The sequence below is a fragment of the Homarus americanus genome, unplaced genomic scaffold (assembly GCF_018991925.1).
Source record: "Homarus americanus isolate GMGI-L3 unplaced genomic scaffold, GMGI_Hamer_2.0 scaffold41027, whole genome shotgun sequence".
NCBI classification, from domain to species: Eukaryota; Metazoa; Arthropoda; class Malacostraca; order Decapoda; family Nephropidae; genus Homarus; species Homarus americanus.
Genome location: NW_024745073.1, coordinates 232,501 through 257,114, shown reverse-complemented (window position 1 = coordinate 257,114; position 24,614 = coordinate 232,501). Strand labels below are relative to the sequence as shown.

Here is a 24,614-nt window from a genome sequence, read left to right as displayed (position 1 = left end):
GCATATATATCTCAGGCTTCTCGGCGCGTTGTGACCACAGGGGGCGGCGGGCGTGGCCAACGCGCGGGCAAGCTTCGCTAGTTGGTTGACGGCATTGGCTTTACTAAGATGAACATTGGGGAATTTTCAGAAACTTACGGTGTAAATCTGGTTCGTAATTTACCCAATAAGGGATGATTCTCGCCCTACCTGGAGCTTCGTGGGAGGATTTTCCTTGAATAAAGTGCAGTGAATCGTGGATGCTGTAATAATGAACACCTGTGTGTCACAGTATTCTGGGAACGAACATCTTCTCTTGTACTGTTACTCATTTAGTATTTATTAATCACATCACGGAAATATTGCGCCATGTTTTAAATAGTATCGCCCAATATACAAAATATTAGTCACCTGGCCAAGCTTTACCCGGCCTCCTGATCCTAGTAGCCGGTTCCCTCACCTGATTTCATTCCGTATTGTCTGTGGCAAGTCCCTGTCTGAAGGAGGGATATTAATGGTCAGGAGGAAGGGGTGTTGGTGACGGCTGGGGACTGTGGGGCAATTGATATCATGAGGAGGTATACACTGAGTGGAGGGCTACAGCAGTGAAACTATACACAGGTTGATATAATCTCAAACACAAAATATATACGTCTGAAAATGGCATCAACAGTATTGTAACACTCTACGGTAACTTGGCACCTTAAATAACACCAGTTCGGAGACCAGTCTTCCCAAATATCTTCATTAATTTTGCATGAAGCTAATTAAGTACACGTGTCAAATTAAGGTCATTTTGGTGTAGTTTTAATTAATTTCTGTGTCTTTAGTTAAAATCAATCAATTGTGTACTTGAAGTGAACGTGTAATGAGGATTATTTTATCATAACGCTGGCTGGATTATTGTCAATATTGGTCCTGGCAGCGACGTGTACTGGCTTAATCCTCATTGTTTCTCACTGTCTTATCTCTTCTTATCACTGACGACTCGAGTATAATGGTTCGTCACGTGATAGTGCTGGATTTTTAGGTCATATCTTAACGTGTGATGTGGTGGTGGGGTGGATAATGGCTGGGGTCTAATAATGGTCGCTGGTTTGATCTTAGCTCACTCCTATTGCTCCCAAGATGTAAATAGGTACTGTAACTAACTTTAAGTGAAGGTGGTTAGGTTAAGTTTGGTTAGGTTAGGTTTGGTTAGGTTAGGTTGTCTCTCGAGGCTATACAGTGCCTATGCATGGGGTCCTCTTTAAATATAACCCAATAATATTTTTTTTACTGAATTTTTCGAACATCAACACCTCACGGTAACATCACCTCCTGGTATCAGTAAACAGAGAGACAATATGATGGTGTTAATGTCTCATATCTGTGTCTTTTAAGCTACAACAATACAACATAATCCAGTGATGTATTATAACCCAAAATAAATCATCATATATTCTCATCATCACTTGGTTGGTTCATGTTCTCGCCAGCAGAGGGATGGGGGATACAGTGCGTGTTGTAATGTAATCAGTTGTATTCTCGATGGTATAATACAGTCAGCTTATGTGTGTACTGTACCGTAGAGGGGAAGTTAGGGGGGTGGTGAGCTAAGGGAAGAGTGGGAAGGGTTCATTCATTGATATTACCGTGTAGTGTGACCCAGTAGCTGTTTCTCCTCCATACGTTGTGTTGTATTATATGAGAACCCCCTGACTGGCTCTTGGAGGGGGCGGAGGGCAAGAAACTAACACCAACCTTCAGGTAAAGTACAGGTGTGATAACAACAGAAGGAAGATCCCAGATAGTCGCTCATCCACCCTGAGTCACCTACTCCAAGTGATTGATGGATGACACGGGGAGGAGAGGGGGGGCGGCTCGTATATACTTCAGGGGTGGAAATGTGTTGTTACTGGTAATGGCCGCACTACTGGGTTAAATTAGACAGGATAAAAGTCATGCACGAGGAGGTAGACCACGGTGTCGCATTGTACGAACAGGAGATAAAGTATTGTTGAGTGAATGTTCGTGATAGGAGGCGATGAGAGGAAATAGGAGGAGGATAATATCAACACTTCACTAGAAATTTAAGTTGTGATTTGAGCCTCCCAAGGGCCAGTGGCTTCTGCGTGTGGTTGTTGACATGACAGAGAGCTTTCATAGAACAACACAAAGGAGAGAGAGAGAGAGAGAGAGAGAGAGAGAGAGGGAATATTTTTGTTAAGATAGACGTCATTGGCGCCAAGGATGAGAAGTGCTTAGGTCACTGAGAGATAGAGTAAGGAGCCCGACGCCCAGGATAAGCCTCTTAGTGATCCCTGACGTGCATGTTGTAAGTGGTAACATGATGATGACACTGATTAACACTGATGGTTGTGAGGCGGCACGCGGGCACACTCACCCCGCCCCTCACCCCTCACACGCCCGCCTCTCACCCCTCACACGCCCGCCCCTCACCCCTCACGAGCCTCTCACCCTCACACGCCGCCCTCACCCCTCACGCCCGCCTCTCACCCTCACCGCCCGCCTCTAACCCCTCACACGCCCGCCCCTCACCCCTCCACGCCCGCCCCTAACCCCTCACACGCCCGCCCTCACCCCTCCACACGCCACCCCTAACCCACACGCCCGCCTCTATCCCCTCAAACCCGCCCTCACCCCTCCACGCCCGCCCCTCACCCTCCACGCCCGCCTCTCCCTCACACGCCCGCCCCTCACCCCTCACACGCCACCCCCTCACCCCTCACGAACCCGCCTAGGGAGTAGATATTTACCCCCACGAAGAACACAACACACTATGTAATTTGACAGAAAAAGTAAACAGTGAACAAAATGAAAAGATGTGTAATAAAAACAAAAGAAAAACTGACTTAATAGATTATGGAATGAAAATAAATAAAGAAACAAATAAGTAAAATAGGATCAACTTGGTTCACTTCTAATAAGTATTTACCAACACCACTTAATTAATCCTGATGATGTTACATAATACTTCCTTGAGCACAGTATATATCAGGCGAGGTTAGATCAGGTTCACTTGGTTGGCTCTGCTTGGTGTGCTGACATTTACTAACATGACAAATACAACGTTAATGGAAAGGAAGACAAAGGTTAGGTTAGGTTAGGTTTGTCATGTAACCGCTCAGTTATGTTAATATTGTTGTTATTTAGTATCTCCCCCCCAGGTAAATCAACTGTTTCACTATGAGTATACCTGCGTGGCCAGTATAGTCTTTGTTCATCCTGGGAGTAGCGAGTTAGGGGTGTGGGTCAGGGTGTGGCAGTGTTGTGGTGATCAGACGCTGCCACAGCTCTCATTATCCAAAGTTTATATATTTTTCCTCGCAATTGTAAAATGAGACAATATGTATGTAGCAACGATAGATAATTTGAGTTATGTTGAAATGTATTTAGTAATTGGAGTTTGATAGTTTTCCCCGCCTAACTTATCCCTCTGTGTGTGTGTGTGTGTGTGTGTGTGTGTGTGTGTGTGTGTGTGTGTGTGTGTGTGTGTGTGTGTGTAAATGATCGAGAAACCCATGGTATTTTCGGTGGCTTTTATGTGTGTATATATATACCTGTGAGATGTATCTGTCATGACACGTCTTCGTCCTAGAAACACTGCCGCGTCACAGGTATATTTACTGTCTTGTGTCACTGCCCTGGGTAAAATAATAACTCTCTCTCTCTCTCTCTCTCTCTCTCAGTAAGGACGGGCGTTTTACGAGAGTTTTGTTTATCAGTACACAACATAAAGTGGGGTCCTTCATCAGGCATCACACTGTAACTTCATCAGTGTGTGTGTGTGTGTGTGTGTGTGTGTGTGTGTGTGTGTGTGTGTGTGTGTGTGTGTGTGTGTGTGTGTGTGTGTGTGTGTGTGTGTGTGTGTGTGTGTGTGTGTGTGTGTGTGTGTGTGTGTGTGTGTGTGTGTGTGTGTGTGTGTGTGTGAGAGAGAGAAATGATGCACATTTACCTGTGTGCATATGTTCAAGGGTGTGAGTTTGTAGGTGTGCATGAGACTGACTGACTGACTGAAGGGGTGAACAAGAGCTTCTGTGTTCACTAAGCAGCATGTGACATCCCCCAGCACCACACGACACAGACATGACCTCAACACGTACAGGAGGCCCCACAACTAACCAGCCAATGGTGTTACGAGGTCTTCTGAGAACTAGTGGCGGACGGTAAATTTATAGTCGGGAGGAGACGACGTGATAACAGGGGGTAGAGGTGGTAGGGGTGGGGTAATGGTAGTGGGGTGGTGGTGGTAGTAGTAGTGGTGGTGATGGTGGTTGCAGTAGTAGTGGTAACGGTGGGTTTGATGGTGGTGGTTGTAGTAGTGGTGGTAGAGGTGAGTTTGATAGTGGTAGTAGGGGTTAAGATGCTGTTCTGAGAAAGAGAGAGATCATTCCCTCTGTTATTATCACTCTCTGCTTTATGTTGTCGTGGTGTCAGCCTTTGTAAACACCGAGACGTGAACCTGAAGACAGTGACACTTATAGACGGCATAAAAACAGCAAGAGGGGGAAATATAAAAGATAATCGAGCTAATAGTTATTTCTTATCTCAGCAAGGTCACAGGAGGAGGAGGGGGAGGGAAGTGTGTCGCCCGCAAGCTTCTTAACTGTGTAGGTACGTCGGTAATTATTGATAACTACAGAACTTCAAGAATTTTATTGATCTGAACTTGGTGCGTACATTCATTCTGATCATTCTGTTTATGTTTTCTGAGGTTGGGTTAGGTTAGGTTAGGTTAGGTTAAGGAAGGCCGCAACGTAACTCAAACAACAACAAGGGTGGGTGAGAGACGGGCCCTGGTCGCTCACATTGTTTACATTAACAGCAGCTGCAGGGTGTAAATATTTGACCATAAACCGCCACTAAAAGCTGCTGCTGTGTTTTTGGTAGTGGTGTTGGTAACACTGTCGTTAATACGTTGGTGTGTGTCTACCTTAATGTGTGTACTGTATAAGATGGTGGTCAAGGTCGGTGCTTGTGCGGTGAATGTGACGCTGCTCTTCCTTCCTCTGTGTTATGGTCTGGGTTAGGCTAGATTAGGTTAGGATAGGTTAGGTTAGGTTAGGCTTACTTACAGGTTGATACAGTGAGCGAGGCTTGAGTTATATATCCCATTAATTACACTCGTAGTTGCTGTCCATGAGACTAGTTTTTAATTGCCTAAATCAGTGGAAATATTAATTAGTGGACACACACGTGCCTTTATTATCTCTACATCGTCTTAGAGTTCCAGGTTGGTGTAGGGAACATTATCAGAATTATACCCGTAATTACTTTCTTTATTTCTGTAGGATAGTCATGTGTTTTGGGACCACTCAGGGTGAACTATTTCCCTATATCTGGTTTTGGAAATTCTTGATATTTTTTTACAATAGCTTGGGTTCAGTAAATCATGGTACTGTACTCTCTTGTTTATGTTTACGTCAGCGGTACACGAGGAAGATTGTCTATTTAAAGTCCTGGAGGAGGATGACGCCCTAGCTCCTCGTGTTACTCCTGCTAACATGTGTGTCTCGGGGTGTTGTCGCACTTAACAAAGACAACGTCACCAATATTTTTTTCTCAAGTCCATTACAAGATAACCAGTAGTTGTGTTACATGTTAATGATGATTAGTGAAATCTTGAGGCGGCTATTGTTAGCACCTTATCATGTGTGGTTATTACAATACAGTGATGTCAACCTTCACGACAGGTACAGATGACGGACGGGACAACTTTGGTGATGAGCGGAGCCTGATGCATGAGGGTGAGGTCTCCTGTGTGTGTACTGCAGCGCGTGTTACATTATGACTGGTACTGTACATAATATTTTACTCTGTGGTGATGTAATAGGTAATTATATAGTTCTCGGTGAAACACGAAGCCACAATTAATGGTTGACCTGTCCCAGTCACATCTTATGTCATACACTTACTGTCCTATATATTGTATGTTTCCCCCTAGTGGTGACGAGTTTCCTTTATCTTACAGTATAATCTGCAGTGTGGCAGAGTACGGTGACGAGAACACTATTCATTCGTACGTTAAGGTAGCGACAGGTGGGTGGTTATTAAGCCAGGTCCTGTATCCGTTTTACTGTTTGAACCTTGAAGTTACATGAATTGGTTAATATCATCATCGTGTTATTTAGTTGTTTTATTATTCACGACCAACAGCGTAGTACTGGTGGTAAGACGAGGCCTTTGTGTGGGGTGCTGGCCTGGTGGTAAACTCGAGCCTCAGGACTCTACTCTGAGAGAGACAACACAGTCACTGCCAGTGGTGATAACGACACTCACACAGCAGAACCTTACAAGGGTTCCTCCACTACATTTACCCTCTAAGTGGGGAAGAGATTAAAAGATCCTGTTACGCCATACTTTACGTGTAATTATCAGGTGAAAAAAAAAGAAGCTTGGCGTTAATCTTGAGGTGACCGAAATTCTCTTATCTCTCTCAACATTTAATGACGGCGTTATCAGATTTTTGTATTTCTTATTCGTTGTTAATGATCGATATATATATATTTGCTCGACCCTTACAGTCTAACACCCCTGAGCCACTCTTCATCAGTGTTGTCTGTCTCCCACACTGTCAATTTGGTTCCTATCAGTAGGGGCATCTCCTGAGGGGTTTCTGTGCGGCGGGTCACACACACACACACACACACACACCTGTTGGGTTGTCCACATTATCATCACATCCGGAGAACTTACTTGATGCTCCACCAGGCTTGTGTAACAGTTCATAATCAAGGGTTATGAGTTGGATGGAGTTAAAATTATCAAGAGTGTTATTTTATCATACAGTATTTCGGGTTATTTGGCACTATTCTTTTTTTTTCGTGTGAGTGAAAGACAATGCGGTCAACGCCCAGAATATTACATTTTCATCGAGTTATGATTTTCCCACAACTTGTGAGAGTAAACATGCACCAAACACACACGTCAGTTGCGGCATGAAGACGACACACGGACAGACAGCCACAGATAGGTTCACTTATCATAATTTAGGAAAAAAAAGGACGTTTGAATTTTACACTGAGGCCCCAGGGTAGTACGTGTCTAGACCCCAGGGTAGTACTGTCTAGGTCTCAGGGTATAGTACGTGTCTAGACCCCAGGGTAGTACGTGGGTAGTACTGTCTAGGTCTCAGGGTAGTACGTGTCTAGGTCCCAGGGTAGTACGTGTCTAGACCCCAGGGTAGTACGTGTCTAGACCCCAGGGTAGTACGTGTCTAGGTCCCAGGGTAGTACGTGTCTAGACCCCAGGGTAGTACGTGTCTAGACCCCAGGGTAGTACGTGTCTAGGCCCCAGGGTAGTACGTGTCTAGCTCTCAGGGTATAGTACGTGTCTAGGTCCCAGGGTAGTACGTGTCTAGGTCCCAGGGTAATACGTGTCTAGGTCTCAGGGTATAGTACGTGTCTAGGTCTCAGGGTAGTACGTGTCTCCACAGCCCCCTTCACCCTCGAGGACACTAATAGGGATGATCTACTGGTATTGTGGGACTATCACGGGGGGCGGGGGGAGCCATTGCTATATTCGTGATATTGAGAAACACAAACTTTTTTTATGTGTTTATTTCTTATTAAAACTGATATAAAATGTTAGTTCTCTGTGGGGAGTTTATCCTTCAGAGTAAATCCGGATGCTGCAGTAAATAAGGCATGAGATACTATATGATCATGTAAGTTGATTTGGAACTTTTGGATCATATAATATCCTGTGCAGTGTAGCCGGGCAGTTAATCCCGAGTGTGCTGGGGTGTTTTTGTTGTGGGTGAGTTAACTGTACTGAGATCCTTCCCCAAGGAATGAACAATCTGCTTGCGACATATTTATGCTTAGGAATTCTGAATATTTGTTGTCTGTCTTTAGTCTTTTCTTATTCGTGTATAGTGTGATTGTGATCTGTGTTTTTAAGCTGTGGAGATAATGAATCACTTGTCTCAACCTTGTGCCTGGTAAAAAAAACTGGCGTTACAAGAAGGCCAGTCTAGTTTCTTAACAAACATTCATTATTTTTAAGTTGTAGTCCTTATCAGTCGTAGATTATATCGTACTTCATGATGTGGAGTCATATTTCGTGTATAGAGTTCACTTTTATGGAATGTCGCAACTTTTAGTGATATCACTAGTTAAAGCATCCCATTAGGTTAGCCAGATTAAGAAGTTCTGTAATATGTAACAAGAATAACGGTGGCGGCTACAAAAACAGAATCCTTAGAAAGCGGCCGCTCAGGAGTATAGTTTCGGGGAGTGAGGCGACAGTGCATGCCAGGGATGCCTCCTGACGCAACCGTGGGGGTCACACACACACACACACACACACACACACACCACCTCCTTGTCGTCATGCTGTAGATGAAAGTGCAAAAACAAAGAAATATAAGCTTATTTTAGCAGAGGGTGCGTTCTATAGGTCGTTTTGCCTTTGCTTCTTGACGGTCTTAATCTTGAGGGTGATGAGTCTGGTACAGTACTGTGTGTAAGGCTGATCAGCAGTGCATCGTCTGTGTATATATCTTTTGGTGACAAAATATAACCAGTTACTTCTGAGCATTAGCACCCTATACCCTACACATCTTTAGTGTAAGTTTCCAGGCCTCGAGTGTTCCTCCGTCCATTGCTGTTAAGGTTTACGGGCTTTAGTTAATTACGCGTACTGTAATAACTGGGACACGGATGTATTAATTCTCACGTTTGTTGTTACATTATTCAGCGGTGTGTCGCAGTATCTTGTTGGTTTATGGTCGTTTCAATAAAATACTAATAATGTTAATCTCTGGAACACAAAACAAGTGCATTTGATGAAACCAGCTTTTGGGTGATTACAGTATCTGTATTGTTTTGAGACAACAAGCTTCAGCCAATCACAAGCTGATCTGCTTGATGTTGCAATATCTGACCACAAATCACAATATTGAGCTTTAGTGCTGTTTGGGTAGTGGTGAGTGACGGATGTTCATGTTTGTGTGGCATCATTTGAGACGTGTTAACACAATAATATCCACGATGTTATTGAAAATTTAAACACAAAAAGTGCCTTTGATATTATTGATAAATTGATAATCTCTAGACTTATAATTTGCATTAAGAGTGGTGGTAACGGGGATATTAGTGACATGGAGTCAATGTTCCAGAATGAAAGTGAAGAAGTTAGCATCTGTTACCTTGGTCACGTGAGCACCTGCCACAGATCACGCTTACTGAGGCTGGGCCGCTGGGGTATAGTCTTACGTTCCGCCTAAGCTCTGATAACCCCAGTAAGAGGAAGATTAACTACAAGCAGTATCCTGTATACATTTAAATTCTTTAAACAGATGAGTACAACATTGTGAGCCAAGGTTATACCAGTGTCCCATGCGCCAAACCTTCAGACATGAGACATTTCTTCCAATGCGACAAAGTAATACGGTGTGTTTTATCTTATTGGCCTTATCAATGATTGTTTTTTTAGTTACCGACAAAGTAAACAGGTGTCACTAGGTACAGTACTGTCATGGAGATTCACGTGGCTTCAAAATCATGAGTTTGGATAGCTTACGACAGCTTGGGGTTATCACCGGCTTTCAACCTTTGGGGTGTTTATAAAACCAATTACAGAAATCTGGTGATATTTTGCTTGTTCTTTTATGTACCAACGATCTTGCTACACTAACACAATACAGCACTCGTAGTCTTTTTCAACTTAATATATTATCTTGTGATGTGTGGTGAAGGGATAAAGTATGTTGCCTTCCATGCCATCTTATTTGTGGAAACTCTTATTAAGATTGCTTAACCTGATGTGGGTTGAGTTTTTTTCGTATTGTTATTTCTGTGATAGATGCAGGTACAGATATTTGTGTAGTAAACATGTTGATTGGCCAAGTTGGGATGAATGATCATCAGAAGTTATTGAAGGAAACCGAGTGGGTGATTTTTTTTATTTTTTTATTTCTTGATAAAATGTTACAGATATAAAAATAAAACATACCATTAGGGTAAGCCATCATCAACAGTTGCAAAAAAAAGGTATATTCCTTCTGGTACATTAGTTGGGGGGTTGTAGACAAGGAATTAGCAGATGCCAAGCACCAGGATATACAGTAGGCTATATATACTGTATACATACCCCTATATATATATATATAGTACTGTATTCAAACTGAAATTGTTGATGCCAGTTTTATTTTTGTTATACAGCAACAGCAGTAAACTTATGTCTACTTATATGGATCATCACAATGTTTATACATTATACATGTATTTGTTATAGTCAATAAGAATAACAGTACAACATGGCAACAGATATCTTCATCACATAGTGAAAAACCATTTACACTCATAAATAAGTAATTTTGAAAGAATAAAAAGAAAATAATATTGCCCATATACACAGACAGACAGACACACAGTATAATTTCACTTAATTCACTCCAACTCTTGTTCCGAATAAATCTTAAATAAATGAGTTAAAAATTAACAGGCTTATGGATCAACTACAGTACACTACACTACTGTAGTGTCAACATACTGTAGAAACATCTTGTATTTAGCAGCACAGTCAACCTGACAAAAATCACAGAACCTACCACAAAAATGTGCAACCAACCTTTATATACAGACATGCACACAGAAGCAATAGGTGATATACAATTCATTGTACTCTATCGTTTGGTTTCAGTGAGTCATTTGAATAAATAATAATTATTTTTATGTTTTCAGTCATAGATACAGGGAGCATATTGTATAAAATACTACTTGGATTTTCAAGATAGTAAAAGATATACGTACAGTAATTATGTAGTACAGATATTCCCTCAATACATGTTGATGGCTCCCAGTTTTTTCCTTAGATATATTCAGTAATTGTTAGACCTCGTATATGAATGGTATCTGATGCCACAGTTCTCTCTGGCTGGCCAAGTAAAACAGTCAGTGTATGTATTGTACTGTACTGTACCATTTTAACTGAAGAATGATATGAGATCTACTGTATTAGAGAATTCCTTAAGATTTAGTTCATTCTTGCAGTGAAAACTTCCAATCAAGTACTTTTTCATGGCGATTGTTTTGTAGAAATGAATAAAATTATTCCAGTTTTATATGTCTACTGCTTTCTGCAAACTAGTAACCTGCTCGTGAGTACAGTACTTTGCAGATGTATACAGTACTGTATATATACAATCATTATTTAGTTACCAGATGGCCACCCAAGCTAGAAGTCATCATGCCTGTGTAGGATCCATTGATAGTCTTATCAAGGGCTGTTTAGAAGCCCAGTACTGTTCTCAATTTCATATTTTAGGACACTGGATTGGCATCAGCAGCAGACTAGTTATGGACTCATTACTATTCATTGGGAGGCCAAACAACATGTCAGTGGTATTAATATTATTAAATATAATAATACAGTACCATATAAAATATCTGGTACAATTGTGGAAATGTGTTCCTACATCCCCTGTGGTAACCCGTGTTGCAAAACGGCCAACCTGTATGACCTATAACAAACTTATCCGCCAATCATGTCCATCATTACACAACCAATACCCATGTATTCATAAATAGTGATACAGTACTACTGCGATGTTGCCGTTTGGAGCCACAGGGGTGTAGGACCACATTTCCACAACTGTATACTACATGGTAATACTATTTGAGTTTACAACAGCATAATACTGTACAGCATACATTTATGTAAAATATTTGGTACATACAGTACAGTAATACTCTTTGAGTTTACAATGCCATAATAATATAAAGTAACTAAAGAATATTCTAGGAAGGACTTTGCTGTAATCCCTATTTAAAATAAATCAGTATTTGGTAATTATCAATCAGTTCAGAATCATATGGGAATGAAATTCGTGCATATATAAGTTGCTGTACTGTACAGTTCTTACATTGGCTTTTTTTTTTTAAATAAACCGTCAGTACTGTACAGGCACCAGGTAGGCTACAGAGTAACTTTCATAATGATTATAAAAATCATATCAGGTGTAAGGCAACAAGATTATTGTCCTAATACAGTAATTGTTATTCTGTTTTATAAAGGATAGTAACAAGTTAACTAATGTTAACTTGGGTTTGTCTTACCACCAAGGAGTAAAGGCTACACCTGAGCACTGTACCTGTATATGGTGATCTAAATGTAATTTAAAACATTTTTACAATCAACTTATAAATATTTTCGTTTTTCTTAGTATAAATTATAAAAAACCTTTTTTTTACCATTATTAAAAACTTTGGACTGGAAATTCTATGTAGTTAGAATCGGCTTTACCAACTCTGTATGAGTGCCTTGTGAGGTATTATCTTGTCTCTTGAGCCCCAATAGCTAATCATTACTACACACTGATGGAATTGGGAACAATTTCAGGGTCCAACCAGTCAAACTTCCACGGACGGTCAATATTGCGGCCCTTCATTTCATAACTCAGACGCTTCAGGTCCTTTTGGAATCTAAAAATCATAAAATAGTTTTAAAAAATTGCACTTGAAATTTTTGCGTCACATTTACATCAACGCCCCGATATTTTTCATTCATATTTCCACATTATCATCTAAAACTTTACTTTCCTTTTGCTTTGTGTAAAATAAACAAGAGCAAGCTTCTAGGTAAATATGAATACTGTAACATGCATAACACAAACATGAAGAAACAGTTATAATAACCACAATACTGTATGATTATGTCTTAATAAACTTACTCCTCTGCAGCTTGCACGCCTACTGGATCATACAAGTATTGCATCTCAAAATCACCCAAGCTCTTGGTCCCCCTGCTGGACAGAAGCTTTGTGATAACCATAATGTCCAGGGTCATCCTCTTGTCAGGTAACATGGCCATGATTTCTTCCTCTGTGTAGTTTTTCTGAAAACCAATAAAGATAGAAAGTTAAGCTGCTCTCTATAAAGTATTGTAGCTTTTGCATAATTTCTTTCATATACACTTAACTCTTCACTATGTCCTGATATCATATTGATGACTTGAAAAAAATTCCTTTTCATCTCACACAGAAGCACTTCTAATTGCCTTTTCCATGCACAAACTCAAAATATAATATTTTATTTTGTCACCCACAATAAAACCTCTCCAATTTTCAGTTTCATTCCAGCCTCTCTGCTACCCTTGTTTCATGTTGTATATACAGTACAATACTGTATAAGAAAACTGAGCCAATTTCAAATTACAGTCAACCCTCGCTTTACGCGGTCCCACATTACGCGTTTCCACGTTTACGCGGTACCCTGCCGAAACCAGAATGCTCACTTTCCGCGGTGCGTGTACCCCTTTACGCGGAGAGCGGCTGGCGAGCCGCGCCATTTTTGGATCCAAATCTCCCGCCATCCGCCATGTTGTGTAAGCGGCTCGAGTAGGTTGCGCAGTGTGTGTCTTTGTTGCGTTATCAGTGACGTCATATGACGTATCGGACTGTGATTGGGCCATGCATCCTTACCTCCCTCCGCTGCTAGCTGTGATTGGTTTAAAGTAATATGACGTGTCCACCCGCGGGAGGGAGGGAGGAAAGATGACGCTTGACCTAGCCGCAGCAGTTTCATCCCTCCAGGCCACACCGTGTAAACGTGCATCCATGCTCTGTAAAATGGCTTCCGCCAGACCACCGCCCCCAGAGAGAAACCTTTCCTTACCTGGACCCTGTTGTCACGTATGGTTAGCCCATTAGTTTGCTGCACCAATAACGTAACATGCTTTTAGCATTCAAATTTAAACTGCCGTTTAATAAAACCTCAAACAATCTCCGAAATCACCCCATCTTATGGTAATGGTTTATAATCAATACTAAGCATTAGTCCATATCTTCTCTTTTAAGTCATCTAACACCTAGCTGTTCCTCCCGGATCAGCTGGGGTTAGTAAGTGATGCTGATATACATTATAATAAAGGTGGGTTAGGAGTACAGTACATACCTTCTCCTTGGGGATATCTAGCATTAAAATTCCTGGGTAGTTGGGGACAAATCCATATTGTTCATACTGCTGGAAGTTAGCAGCTGCGTGTCCCAGAGAGCAAATGGAGATGATCACAGTTACTACATCAATCACCTCTTCAACAGTTGTAAAACCTGAGAATAAAAAAAAATTCTCTACTGTAATATAGAGGATATGAGGTACATATCTTGCCTTCAACTTTCACTTGTACATTACTACTAACTTAACCATCAAGTAACTGTAACCTTGTACTGTATGTACACTGTACTTACGAATGTGTAAATCCCATGATGCTGTAAAAGACGTGTGTGTGTGTGTGTTTGTAATTATAACTACAATAACCATACTCCCACTTATTGGTGTTGATGGAACTGAGGGTCTGCTAGGTGTACATTTATTGGGGGTACTGTATGTTTTGAATACTAACCAGAAAGTCCACCACAGCACAGTTATATAATGTTCATAAAGAAACATCCACATATTTCTGTATATTGAGTGTTAGTCAATATTTTCTTCCTTTAAAAGTAACTGTTGCTTTTGAGGAATAAAACACCAATTGCAGGTACAGTAATGTAGTACATTGTTATTATAGCGGTAACTTTGAAAACCTTACCATCAGCTGTTCCGGGGACATTCTGTAGTCCAACTCCATTTTCATCTCTCGACTTGACCAGTTCTTCACGCCACCACCGAAGCTCCCAGTCTCCAGAAATTTTCTCTGGGGTGTCTGTTTAAAGTTTATTTATTAACAAAATTAATATGCTGTACAGGTATTGATTATGAAGTACAGTATTAACATAATATATAAAGCATATTTGATCCCACAGGATTTTTATTGCTCACAAAACTGTAGGGTAAATTACTGTCTTCTAACATCATCGTTAATGATTTTCACCCAGAGCAAACTGCTGTCAAGGAGTTAAAGTACTAAAGGTCAGAACCCTACATACTGGTACATGTGGGTCATACTTTATGTTTTCTTGTACAATACAGCAGTAGCACGGGGATAGATCAGACAAGTGGGAATTAATTATTTAACCCCTTCACTCTGGGTACTTTACAACACGCTTAATATTCTATTTGGTGAGAGATAGACGATTTTATTGAGCAGAGAGGCCCCTGTAGAGAGAGGTTAACAAGTTTCCTCTTGCCACAGATTGAAGGTATTTGATGCAGGAAGTTAAAAACCCAATTGTTGAAGATTGTGTTATAAGAAGAACACTTTGTGATGGAATTTTATAGTGCTAGTCTGGGATTTAAATGAATTTTGGTTGGTTCTGCAGATTGGAATACTGAAAAAAAGGGGCACATAGCCACTCACATTAGGCTCAAGATAGGTGCAAGTGGTAACATTATTTAGTGTAATTGATCACAAGTGACGAAAATTATCTGCAGAACAGGAGGAGTTATTAGATGTTGGTGTAAATATGTAGACCTGGAAATTTTCTGTGAAATTTAATTTTGTTGATTGTTTAGTGGCATTTTTCTGCCCAAATTGAAGTGCCACAACACCACACCCTGGCCAGAGAAGACAGCAGTACAGTATTCCATCTGGTAGTACAGATAACTCTCACTGATGGTTCTTAAAAATTTTGGCTCAAGATTTCTTAAGTTGTGTCATGGTAATATGTGAAATACCACATGGGACATGCCTAAAATTTCTTACAACTGTGAGGTTGAAAAGTGTTAAAATCTGTCAAATTTTGCAATGTTGAGACTGTTGAATGTCGAGTGACCCATACTCAGCTGTGCAAGTTAAATTTTCCTTTAGAGATAAAGATTTCTGCAGTATAAGACGAATTGGGTTGTTTGTTACTGAGCAAAGATTATAAATATGTAATAAGGCTGGTAAGAGGGATTTACCGTAATGGTGCTTAACAACAGTTGTAACATATTTCTTGATGACATTATAGAGGGGAATAGCATCATCCCTGTATGGGTAGTATGGGAGAATAGTCTTGTCCAATACTCCTCTAGCTTCCAGCTCTTTCTCAACTTGTCCCTCCCGGTCAAATCTCCAGCGGTCAAAACCTCTCTTCATGAGGTTGAAGATTCCCGTCACCCCTTGAGTCATACAGTTATCAACCCAACCACCAGGGGCTACCAGCTTTTCCAGTCCTCTCCTGAAAGAGGTAAAATTACTGTATTATTATACTGTACGTTATTGGAATCTGATTTTATTTGGTACAGCAAATTGTAACATCTTTATCCAATTTCTTTACAATATAGAGTAATTTAGAGAATTTCTTACCAATAACTTTGGAGGACTTAAAATCTCATATAACAATTCCTCGTAAAAATTTAACCGAGTTATCAGGGTTCTCATCAAAGGTCAGTAATCAGATAAATTGTTCTGCCCTTGTTAGTAGTTCACCTAGACATGTCTGTATAAGCCGAGGCTTATCATTCCAGAAATTGACAGTTTATTTCCTGTGATCTTAGTCCTCAGACCCCAGGTACACCTGAGAGAGACCTCCTGACTGCTACCAAATACTGTACCTCCTCAGACAAAAATACTACCATAAAAGATTTGTTAATCTATACTGTAGCTCTATTGTCTTTGGATGTTTTCTGAGGTAGCCAGAATTTTGTTAACTTTGCTTTTTCTGCACAATCATTCATTAGCTTTCATCAATTACATAAACCTGATTACAAAAGACTTCAACAGATATATTGAAATGCTGCTGTTTGGGCATTTAAAACTTAAGCATTCATAAAGTTTAATAAGCTACTGATACAGACATGCCAACTTACGTGTTGATAGCCAGCAGGAACAGGAAATGAGGAGCCATCAGTTTGAACAAAGGATGTGATGGTGAGAGGTTTCTGTGTGTACAGATGACCACTCCTTCCATCAAAAGGTGTGTGTAGCCCAGATGTGTTAGAGCCTGATGATGCTGTGCTTCTACGTTGTTGTAGAACATCTTTGCCACCAACCATGTATTTGGTGGGTCATTTGGTGTGTATACCTGTATGAAGGGTTGAAGGTTATAGTATTGATTAAATATAGTTAACAGTACTATAAATGGTTTACTATTTAAGACTATAAAACTTGATAATAAATAGTGTTCACCTAATGCTGAGCCACTAATATACATACTCCGTATTTCCTCCATTCTTATGTTCTTATGTCTCAATGAATGATAAGTGGTTATGACTGTGCAGTCTGGTGATAGTCGAAACCATCAACGATTTTAGCCCTTATGGATCTTCTGAAGATTAGCTCCATCCCCAGATAGTTTTGGAGTGGTTAAACTTCCGGCTGGTTAAGCCTTTGTGGGAGCTTAAAAATCTTCAGGTGGTCCATAAAGGCTGCATTAAAAAAAAAGAAAAATAAGAAGGATCACATGAAGGTATGCTCACCCTCAGCTTACTCCTGAAGATTAACCATCCTGATGGTTACCTAAGCTGACCACCAGGTTGTGTTAGGTTGGTTAATCTTCAGGTGGAATAAACTGGGGGGGTTGGGGGGGGGGTTTAAGTGATCCAAATATAAAATGTTCTCTCCACAAAAAGGTCAGGACATTGAAAATACTACTCTATATACAAGTTGGAAAAAAAATCAGTTTTATATGTCAATTGAAATAAACTAGAGTAATATTTACAGGATTATCAGGTCCTCTTTTTTGTTTCAGCTGTATGGCGACGGGCAGCAAAGAGTTTTCACTGTTTAGATGGAAGAGTGCCAGAGGAGATGCTAACTGTAAGAAACAAGGTAAACTGTTTATCATCATCATCTCAAAATAGCTGTATTAGTTTAGGAAATTGATCAACAAACTGCTCATAAACATTCAATGAAATTATAAACTATTGTTCAGTGTTATTGTGTCAGAATAATCTTTACAGATTTTATATCAAATATTGTTCAGTGTGCACACACACATAATTCAAGTATCATTTACAATTACTGTATGTAATTCACCAACGTACCCCATAGTTGCCCTCCTTGCAGACCAGACCATCTGTTATTTCCAGGTCACAGATGAACATCTTGTTTTTCTCAAGAGCTTCAGCTAGAGACATTTCTCCCAGGAAACCTTTCACAGTTTCTTCAGTTACTGCAAAGCTGCAAGTAATTAAGAGGTGAGTGTTATGACCCCTTAATGAGAAGTTACATTGGAAATCTTGCAAATCAACAAGGAGACAAAATTCACTGACAGCAGTTTATCATTTAGTATAGTATCAAATTAAATAGATTTTTTATATTTAGTTTGCATATTCATCATAGTAAAAACAAAAAAAGGTAGTGGATCCATAGCTGGCAAATTATGAGGAATACTGTACCTACAGTAATAATGATAAGCATCTATTGTTTTATCTTACCATGTCAATAAATTTTAAATTCGTACCCCATATTTGGTTGTTGGTTTTAAAGCGTGCCAATGAAGTATTATTTAAGACTTAAAAGAGATGTATTGTAACAATACATAGAGAGATAGACAGAGATGGAGAGATGAATTTAGCAAAGTATAGCAATTAGGAGGATGAGGGACTGAATTTAACCACATCTTACTTGTCAGGGATCTTTTTGCACAGACGAATAACATTGGGATTAACTCCTTGAAGTCTCTGCAGCCCAAACCACCAGTCCTCTTTCCATACACCAATGCACTGAAATATAAAGAAGTGTTTTTTTTTTATTTAAATCTTTGCCGAGTATAATATGCCCTGGTTACAAACTTGACAACATTTACATAAGGCTAATTTAAGGACACTTGTTATTTCACTTGTGTATAATGTGATTCATCCTTAACCATACTTCTCAAAGCTCATTGGACAAAGTTCAGTACTGATGACTAATTACATTATGTACATTAATACTTGGATGTTATGTCATATTGGGAAGAACTTGAAAAATGTAAGATGAGGGAGAACTTGCAGTGTCATGTTCGAGTACAGTGAGTTCTGCTTATAACGCGTGTTTTGACAACGCGAATTGGCTCTAACGCGATTTATGAATAGAGGAACGATATTTGTATAACGCGAACGCTTGTTTGCTGTAACGCGATTTTTGCTTAATATTTCTCCAATTTTGTGGTATTAACTGTGAATATGGTAAAGAAGAATATCTCCATGAAGCGTTCTGGTGATCGCATTCCCGGTGATGATAGTAAAAGAAAGGCTATAACCCTTGAAGAGAAGCTCGATGTCATCTACCTCAAAATCACCCTTCTCCCCCATCAAGTTATATTCATATTTTTTCAAGGTAAAGTGTTACATTTACTGTATGATTTCATTCTTAGATATGAATGTAACATTTATTTAGACTGTGCTATCCTTTGTGTTAGGCTAACTACTAAATTTTTTTCGATTTTGAGTAGTAATCTGCACCTAACCCTATTTTCTCCATAAGCCCTGTTATTTCTATTACGAGAATTTCTATAACACGATGTTTTACACGAACACAACTATCGCGTTATAGCAGAACTGACTGTATCAGAATTTATCAACATTACTGAATAAAGACATATTGGTAAAGGTGGAGGATACCGTTAGCATCAGAAAAAACTTATGGAATTGAGCGGAAAATTTCTGGAGATAATATTTGCATGATACTGAACACATAAACAAAGACCGGGAACACTCCAGCATAGCAGACAATGTGAACTAAAACATTAGTCGCTTTGAGAGATCCCATGGCACCATAATTACGGTAAGTACAGTACAAGGTGTATTTTATTTCTTCGTCTACAAAGGACGTAGAGATCTGAAATTACTGTACAGTACTGCCATTTGATCAGTGTTCATAGTGTTTTTTCCAGTTATTCCCTCTTCTTTCATTCCCTGACCACAAACCAGTAATTTATGATTGAAGGATAGACTGAAAAAAAAATTGCATTGAGGAGGGTACACTAGTCTAGAGGCCCCCCCTACCCCTAACCTCTTCATATTTATCAATATTACTTCATAAATCAATCAACCACCATTTACAATAATTGTTGTTAATAAAATTCGTGTCCAGGAACACTAATGCAGAAACTTACCGTAGGTTCTCCCAGACTCTGCCGGTAAACTCTCTTCAGATCATCCAGGGTGTTCCATTTGCTTGTTGTCCACTCGATGAACTTGGTCTGGGCCAGCAGGTTAAGTTTATCAGTTGCAAATGTCCACTGAAATTGAAAAATGCGGGTGTTGGGATTATTGTACTTCTTTGAAATGTTATCCAAAGGCAATGACTGTCTTATCAAACATTATCACATTAACTCACAGTTTTGCTTAACAGTGGTTAAAACTTAATATATATTGAGCAGTGGAGAAGAGGATAAAATATTACATGTTGGTCTCAACCATTGTATCATTGAATATACTTACGTAATATTCTTCTGAGAACTTTTCATCACTGGGCAAGTTTTCAATCTGAAAAAAAAATCCTATTAAAACAGAATACAGTACTGTAGTGTAATCAGTTCAACAGATGTTTTAATGGAAAAAGAAACAACATTAATAAGGAGAATGAATAACTGATTACTCACTTCAAACGCTCAGTGATTCGTGAGAAAAGATGATATGAAACAACCCAGCTCGGATCATCTGAAGATTAGGTCCCCAGGTTACTTCACTGATTGCCTATCCTAACCCCTCATTAAGATGGTTAATCAATAGGGGAAATAAGCTGGGGGGGCTAATCCTCAGGTGATACATCTGTTTAAACACCATGTAATGTTAGAAAAGAGCGTAAGGAAGTATAGTGCAGGTATTGCAGTATCCAATTAGGACACACTTCAGGGCGTTATGCATGCCTGAACCCGCCACAGGGCAAATACTGTACACTAGTCAACAAAAGTCATGTTGCTTCATCTGCCTCTCCATGAACCCAGAGATTCAGAGACTTCACAGGTTCTGAATCTCTGGGTTCATGTTGAGGCAGGTGAGGCTGCACGACTTTGGTTGGTGAGTGTAAAACCGCAGGACAGATGAGTAAAAATAAAAATTAGCCAGACTGAATTAATCGAATTTGTAATCAAACGTCTATGAAAGAATATAGCATTTTTATTAGTTTCGGCATTATATAAAATAAAGCAACTGGTGATACGAACGTGCGTTTTGGGCTGATTCTTGAACCAGAATGACAATTACTTCTTCATACATAAAGTGGCGTAATCATTATATGTCAGCCAGCGAGACCTGCAAGCTTCCGCAAATGTAGTTTTATGAAACCGTGTACAATGTACTGTACTGTATAGATGTTAACTCTGTAGAAGTAAAAAAAAATTATTTGTATATCATTCATATTCTTGAAAATCAGTTTGCTTACCCGTTTATCCACTAGTAAAGGTAATAATATTTAAAGATACAATAGTTCTGTTTCGTATGGCACTTAATTTCAATGGAGTAATGTTGGCTGGTTTTGTTTATCGCCAATAATGGTGTTCCAGTAACTATATCCTTGCCCAGACAGGACTTGTACACCCCTAGTGATATTACGTACAGGAAATGGCTACTTATCCGGGAATTCCCGGCCTGGCAGAATGGACGAGCTCAGCGATCATATTCTCGGCTAATTCGTGCGGTCTTTTAGCATTACACCTTCGTAATTTATGAATATAAATGTCATGTGAAGGTTGGTTATCGCTGGACCTCTCCCACCGTTTCTGACCTGCTGGCTGGTAGGATTTGTGACCTCAGGGACGGATCAGAGGGTCGCACCTATGACCTCACCTACCAGCCATAGTTACATTTAAAATGACGAATACCTTAGTTGGTTGTTTGATTTTGTAAATGTTGAACTGCCCGGAACACAACCACCAGCGACACTGCATCACGTGACACAACTGTTACCACCGCTTTCCCGTAGTAATCTTCGTAATGACTTGTAGCTTTCAATATGCACCTGTTGCATGGGGAGTTCTGCATTTCCCACAGTTAGATAATAGCAGACCATTCTTTCTGCTTTCTCACAGGCTGCTCTCGGGTGTGGAGATGATAAGTGTTATATTTAGGGTATTAAATTTAATGGGGCAAGTGATTATAAACGTTGAAGCATTTAGTACCACCCCTTTGTTTGTCACCCGTGTCCAAGCAGCACTAGCACATTATTCAGTGAAGAACTAAATACACTAATGGAAGTTCTGGTCGAGTGCCTCGTCTATTTACGTGGTTATTACACGATAAGGCTTTGGCAGAGAGCCCAGGTGCAGCCAGCCTCACCCGTCAGCACCAGGCACGCCAACTTTCTCATATGCCCTTCTCGCACTTCACTGTTCGCGTCTGGTTATTTATGATTCAGCAGGAGTGTGTTCACGGGATGGCTGTGTTATGACAGTTGACGACATGTAAATGTAAACTCTGAACGGCTCCCGGCGGCTATGAACACAGTTATGTAAGACCTGACTACAGCAACGTCGTGTGCAATGACCTGAGCTGCTGTTGCTGACTGTGTCAGCAGAATTATACGAACCTTGGTCACTGATTGACAAAAAAAATGATATTGTAACTTCACATCAACCTTCTACCACTAAATTAATCAGACCTCAACCAATTCACTCACTTGATATTTGTCAATAGCTGTGAAAATATTAATTTTTAAGTGGGGGAACGTGACAAGAGAGAGAGAGAGAGAGAGAGAGAGAGAGAGAGAGAGAGAGAGGTGAATCCTCGATCTAGAGACGCTTGTAACTACATTCTACAAAATTTGAGAGGAGAAACGGATGAGTGAAGAGTTTACCTGTGCTGGACCATGTTCCACCTTCTGTTCGTATCTATAATCTTTCCTCTTTTGTTGAATATCTATCTCTCGGGCTTGCTGGTTGGGATCCATTTGTGGAAGAAAGCAGTCGTGTAGCTCTAGGATATACTTCCTCTCAGCGGAGACCCACCTTTGTAGGGGGAATACCCACACCCGCCCACCGCTGGCAGACTTGTGCACAGTCTTGTAAGCTTCCTCAGCTTGACTGTTAACGTTGTTGGTGAGGCATTTTTCAGTGTAGTTGCTCTTGTTTAGCACTTCTTCAACTTCGATACGGTCAAGGAACCACTCGGCGGACCCTCGCTTGGACCGGTGGCCAAAGAGGTATTCTGTGATGCGGCCAAAAATTGTAATATCGGCGAAGTTGTCCCTCCACACTTCTATCCTCACAATGGGCCCCTGGAGGCCGCAGTCCACCTTGACGTCCACGGTGGTGGTAGAGCCTCGTTCATTATCGTTGCTGAATGTCTTGTTGCAAGATATGGGAAGGGAAGTCCGCCCGTGAATGTCATGCAGTACCACGCTTACGTTGGCGTCCGTACCAGCACCCCTACGGTCTCCGGTGATTACGTGGACGCGGTACCGAGTGTCTATGAATCCCAACATGTTACTTATATAGTCCTGGTATCTAAACAACAAGTTGCTCACCTCATCCATACTGCATCTAATAAGCGGCCACAGGATGCACACGGATCTGCATGGGGCATTGCTTCCATGTACAGTACACGGTTATTATTTCTTGTTTTCTATGTTGGAACACAATAATGTTCCTGTATAACCAGTTATTTTTCTTATGTTATTTGGGTTCATCAAATTACACAGCCTCCTCACGTAGGGCTTGTTAATAAGACGTGTATTTGCAGCTCATATACTTATGAAAACCGTCTTAGTGGAGGTCACAGCGAGAGTACCGTATAGTCTGGGTGGGTTGCACCAAATAGTAGATCTCTAACACACGAGCTTTCTCGAAGCTGTTACCTGCGCTTATCAGCGATGTCTACAGACAGCTTGTGCACTAGATAAATTTAAAATACGTCTCTAATTTTTTTCTATTTTAAACCAACAGATCAAACTTCTCTTTGATCACTAAATAAGTCACCCAAGGAACTCGGATTAGGTAAGATGGTAACTTCCGCCCGCTGGAGCCAGGAGGTGAATGGAGTAAGGGAGGTTGGCGCAGCCGCTCTTGTATTGCATGAGGGTTGCCAGATAGTAATTTTTCACTATATTTTTTCTCTATGAGAATGTTCCTCACTCAAAACGTTTTAAGGAACTGTCCGGTTGCCACCCGAGCCATTGATATGTATTGATGTTCTTTACTGTTCTGCTGTTACCCTTCTATATCTTGACCTGTAGTGCCCCCAGGTCGCGACCACAGGTATGGCCTGGTAACTCACGCGTTCTCATTGTCAGGGACCAGACTACTGTATTGTTATATACTTAGAAGACCAAGAGGAACACCGAGGCTTGGACTTCATGATTACCCAGCGATGGTCACAGCGAGCCTCTCCTGGCACCGCCAGCTCTCACTTTACTTAAATCTCTAAAGTTGTGAGGCTGCGAAGATGAACAACGGCCGGTTTAGTTGGTTGTTTTAGTATGCGTGTTAAATAATTGGCAGCGGATGACAGCACACATACCAAACATAACAATCACTTTAATTTGTCGCGTTGGTTCGTGTCTCTTGTTATAGATAATTATTATGTACACAAGTTAAATCGCCTGAGGCTTAGTCCCAGTTTATTTTTCCTGATGATTAACAACCCTAACGCTACCTGGGGGAGAGGGTTAGGTTAGGTTAGGTTAAGTTAGCGTGGTTGATCATGAGGTGAGATAAGTTGAGGTGTTGTGCGTGATAGTTAAGAGGGAAAGTGTGAGTCACTGACGAGATTTTATGAGTTTTAGCTACTGTCTGTCATTGGCTGGTGTAGGGTACTGAACACCCGTCCTGCTATTCCACATTGGTGACGCAGTTCTTGCTCCAACCTCCGCCCCAAACACTGCAGGTAACTTGGAACAGGTAACTT

At 40.5% G+C, this 24,614-nt stretch overlaps 1 protein-coding gene across 3 annotated transcripts in view; it reads right to left on the bottom strand.

The window, feature by feature from the left end:
- Positions 1 to 9,879: 9,879 nt before the first annotated feature.
- The window catches only part of LOC121878425 (polyunsaturated fatty acid 5-lipoxygenase-like), a 39,958-nt gene continuing 25,223 nt past the window's right edge, over positions 9,880 to 24,614 (bottom strand). For 2 of the 3 annotated variants that reach the window (XM_042384655.1, XM_042384657.1), the window contains 11 exons: positions 20,214 to 20,258; positions 19,886 to 20,011; positions 18,415 to 18,512; positions 17,832 to 17,967; positions 17,507 to 17,602; positions 16,656 to 16,870; positions 15,765 to 16,024; positions 14,515 to 14,628; positions 13,881 to 14,035; positions 12,659 to 12,822; positions 9,880 to 12,410 (listed from right to left, as the gene is read on the bottom strand). In XM_042384655.1, the coding sequence (XP_042240589.1) occupies positions 12,296 to 12,410; positions 12,659 to 12,822; positions 13,881 to 14,035; positions 14,515 to 14,628; positions 15,765 to 16,024; positions 16,656 to 16,870; positions 17,507 to 17,602; positions 17,832 to 17,967; positions 18,415 to 18,512; positions 19,886 to 20,011; positions 20,214 to 20,258 (1,524 nt within the window). In that variant the 3' untranslated portion in view covers positions 9,880 to 12,295. Of the gene's footprint in view, positions 12,411 to 12,658; positions 12,823 to 13,880; positions 14,036 to 14,514; positions 14,629 to 15,764; positions 16,025 to 16,655; positions 16,871 to 17,506; positions 17,603 to 17,831; positions 17,968 to 18,414; positions 18,513 to 19,885; positions 20,012 to 20,213; positions 20,259 to 22,566; positions 23,755 to 24,614 lie in introns of those variants that run through there. The other variant, XM_042384656.1, reaches the window with a different exon arrangement.